The sequence below is a fragment of the Panicum hallii genome, chromosome 4 (genome assembly GCF_002211085.1).
Source record: "Panicum hallii strain FIL2 chromosome 4, PHallii_v3.1, whole genome shotgun sequence".
Lineage (NCBI taxonomy): Eukaryota > Viridiplantae > Streptophyta > Magnoliopsida > Poales > Poaceae > Panicum > Panicum hallii.
The window spans coordinates 44,424,359-44,428,412 of NC_038045.1; the positions used below are offsets into that span (position 1 = coordinate 44,424,359).

Sequence of the window (4,054 nt, forward strand, 5' to 3'; positions counted from 1 at the left end):
CTTTGGAGTTGTTGTGCTATTTATACCCCCTTCTCTCGTCAATTTAAGGTTGCTGGAGTATAGAGGAAGCTAATACACATTCAAAAGGTCATCCTAGCCACCATAGTGCTTAGTGATCACATCCATAGGTTTTAGCACAAGTTTTGAGAGTGTTAGTGCTAGATTAGGCCAAGAGAGAGTGAGAGAGCAATGTGTAGCTACCTTGTGTTAGGTTCATGAGTGAACCACCACTGTAATCTTGGTGTGCCGGCCTCTTGAAGTCTTGGTGGCTCGCTAGCAAGTCATCGACCCTCGGCTTGGTGTGGAGCTGTGACGACGACTTTGTGCGGGGACGAGGAGACCTCTTCTTCGTGGGAAGCTCTGTAGTGAAGACGGCGTCAAGGTGACCGGTGCAAGAGGTGGTGAGCATTGCCTTCGTGGCAAGGTCCTCATCTACGTGGCATGATCCTTAGTGGTGAGACCAAGCTCTTGACCGGAATAGACTTGGTGACCAGGCGCGTACCTTGGTGGAGCTCCAATATAGGGGTGGCTTTAGCCCACCGATACTACGGGAAAAAATCGACATGCCGAGTTTGCATTTCCCTAACCTACCTCTTTACATTCCCGCACTTCTTTCTTATAACTTTGCACCTTGACATTCTTAGAATAGAATCAAGCTAGGATTGGGTATAGGTTGCAAAATTCATGTTTAGGTGGGTTGGAACACTAGAAGAACCGTAGTTGCAGATCTAGATAGCATGTTTTAGTTTATATTTTGTGCAAACTAGTTGAAAGTCATAAGTTAAGGTTTTAAGTTTGCCTAATTCACCCCTACCCTTCTTAGGCTACGAGCGCCGATTTCTTTCAAGATTGCTCATCTACTATTCAAGCAGCAGCAATACTCATGCTGCAGACACTGATGAGAACACAGACAATTAACCAATTTTATACACGAGACATAATTGAACTTGTTTTGGTCTAGCATGTTTAGTCCCTGACTATTCTTTTGTTCTGGTTGGCAATGCTTGCGTAGGCTCGGACATCGACAAAGCAACGGCCGAAATCTTCGTTCTCCTCGAGAACGAGGGTGATTGCGGCGTAACGAAGAACCGCCGAGAAAGCGGCAAGTGCTCCATCTGTTCCTGTTGTGCCACATGGTCGGCTTGATCGATGCACCTCAAGCTCAAGGATGTAGGCCGGCTCGATGAAGCTGAAAGTCGGAAAGAGATCGAGGATTATCTCCATCTCCAAGCGGAAGGGGATCGGAGAAATTAAACCGCTGAGATCGACAGGTGGCACGAATAGGGGAGTTGATCGCCGAGAAATTGCGAGGTTAGCATAGGGAAAGTGACGCACAGTGCCATCATCGAGCAGGCGGACAATCGGAGAGAGGGTGCGTGACAAAAGCGTGGATTTCAATGATGCCAGACAACGATCCTGGGCATATAAATACCTCAGGTTATCTCTCTCGCTTCAGAATCATCTATCCCTTCCAGTTCTGTTGATTGGGACCGCGTGATTCTTCTCCTCGCGATGCAGCAACCAGCAGCGCGTGCCAATGGCGGCCGGACTGCTGCCAGGGCGGCCGGCGGCGAGGTGACCGCCGCCGCGCCCAAACGTTCCCTCGCGGACAAGCCGCCGTTCACGCTCGCCGACATCAAGAGGGCCGTCCCGCCGCACTGCTTTCGGCGCTCCGTGGCCAGGTCCTGCTCCTACCTCCTCCGCGACCTCGCCGCCGTCGCCGCGCTCCTGTACCTGGCGCTGCAGGCGATCCCCGCCGGCGGCCCGCTCCGGCTCGCCGCGTGGCCGCTCTACTGGGCGGCGCAGGGCTGCGCGCTCAACAGCCTGTGGGTGGTCGCGCACGAGTGCGGGCACCACGCCTTCTCGGAGCACGCGCTACTGGACGACGCCCTCGGCTTCGCCCTCCACACGGTGCTCCTCGTGCCCTACTTCTCCTGGAAGCACAGCCACCGGCGCCACCACGCCAACTCGGCCTCCCTCGACCGCGACGAGGTGTTCGTGCCGTGGCGCCGGTCCGAGCTGCCGTGGTACGCGCGCCGCCTCCACGGCAGCGCCCCCGTCCGCCTCGCCGCGCTCGCCCTGGTCCTCGCCTTCGGGTTCCCGCTCTACCTGACCTGCAACATCACCGGCAGGCCCTACCCGCGCCTCGCCAACCACTACGACCCCTACTCGCCCATCTTCTCCACCGGCCGGGAGCGCGCCCAGGTCGTCGTCTCCGACGCCGGCGTCGTGGCCTTCTCGCTCGCCCTGTACCGCCTCGCCAGGGCCGCCGGGTTCTGGACGGTGGCGCGCGTCTACGGCGTGCCCATGCTCGTCGTCAACGGGTGGCTGGTGCTCATCACGTTCCTGCACCACACGGACCCGGAGGTGCCGCGCTACGACGACGGCGAGTGGGACTGGCTCCGCGGCGCGCTGGCGACGGTCGACCGCGACTACGGCGCCTTCCTCAACAGCGCGTTCCACAACATCGCCGACACGCACGTCGTGCACCACCTCTTCCCGTCCATGCCGCACTACCACGCCAAGGAGGCCACCAGGGCGATCCGGCCGGTCCTCGGCGAGTACTACCGCTTCGACTCCACCCCCATCGTGCGGGCGGCGTGGCGCGCGGCCAAGGAATGCTTGTACGTCGAGCCCGACCGCCGCGGCGGCGGCGTGTACTGGTTCGGCAGCAAGTTCAATGTCGAGCCTGAAGGCCGCCACGACGGATGATGCATACATATAGCTAGGGTTGGATGTCGAGGGCACCGGATTCGACATGGAGTTACTGCGGAAGCTAGATTTGAATCTCGCTTCTTAAGTATTGACTCGTAAATTATTGTGTGTCTACTGTTGTGTCAAAGAGCAGCTTCAGTAGTCCCTCAATGTTCCACTCATAATTAGCGGTAATTGAGGGACTGCAAACCCCGACAACTTTTTACACTATGAATTCTCCATTTTCGCATCCTAGTTATTCAAAACTTTACGTTTCTACCGCGCACAATGTGGTATACCTTCAAATCCATAACTTCCTATTCAAATTGGAACACAACATATGAGAACATGACACGTATCTAAATATGTATTAGCGTTAAATTTTCTTGCAATTACATTACTTGTTCTAAATAATGGTAAAAGATGCAAACACATTCATTATTTGAAGATGGAAGTGCCATATGCCATTCATTTAGAATAGACCAGAGCAAATGAGGCCCTAGCAGAGCCCGAGCCTGGGAGCTAAGCCTGGCCCGTGCTTCTAATAGGGCTGGGTGCGGTGCTGATTTTTGCGAGCCTAGAAAAATTGGCCAGGCTCGGCCCAACCCAATTATTTGTTTTAATTATGTTCACATGTAAAAATGGTGGCAGCCCGGCTCGAGCCTGGTATGATAACAGCCCGAAAATTCTGGTCCGATGCCTCTTGTGGGTGCGATTTTTCGGCCTGAAATGTGTCGGGCTTTTTGTCAACCCCATCTGAGCCCGGCCCAGCCTGTGATTTTCTCAAGTCTAATTTAGAATAGATGAACTAAATATAACTTAGCGTTTGCAAATGTAATAAGGCCTTATATTACAATTACGAGCCACCACAATAACAACAACAATGGCATAACCTTTCTGGAATAGGTATATATGGTGCTTGTATGACTTGTGGAAATGATATATATGAATGTCTATCCTGCCATCACTGTTAAGCACATTTCATTACTTACCAACTAAAGCCATTTAAAAAAGAAAAACATGCATGAGGACATGACCAATTCCATTCTAAGTCCCACTTGTTTCCATTTACATTTTAATTATTTGATGTAAGCAGGCCCGTACCTCAGTTTCGGAGGTCCTGGTGCGAAATATAAAATGGAGGCCTTATACGTAGAAAATTATAAATAATCAGAATGTATTTAGATGATTTTTCACCATGTAATAGTATTAGGAGTAAAAAGCAAGTGCTCCTTACCGATATCTTTTTAACTTCTATGAAAAAGCAACATGTCTAGTATTCTTCAAAATAAAATCTTCAACTATATCTCATATTTAATGTTCTCCACAATATCACCTTCTAGTTCAATTGTTGCCAGTC

At 51.8% G+C, this 4,054-nt stretch overlaps 1 protein-coding gene across 1 annotated transcript; it reads left to right on the forward strand.

Annotated features, from left to right (window-relative positions):
- Nucleotides 1-1,512: 1,512 nt before the first annotated feature.
- LOC112890525 (fatty acid desaturase DES2-like) lies at nt 1,513-2,712 on the forward strand. The gene has a single exon (XM_025957404.1). The coding sequence runs from the start codon at nt 1,513-1,515 to the stop codon at nt 2,710-2,712; it is 1,200 nt and encodes a 399-aa protein (XP_025813189.1).
- The last annotated feature ends 1,342 nt before the right edge of the window (nt 2,713-4,054 follow it).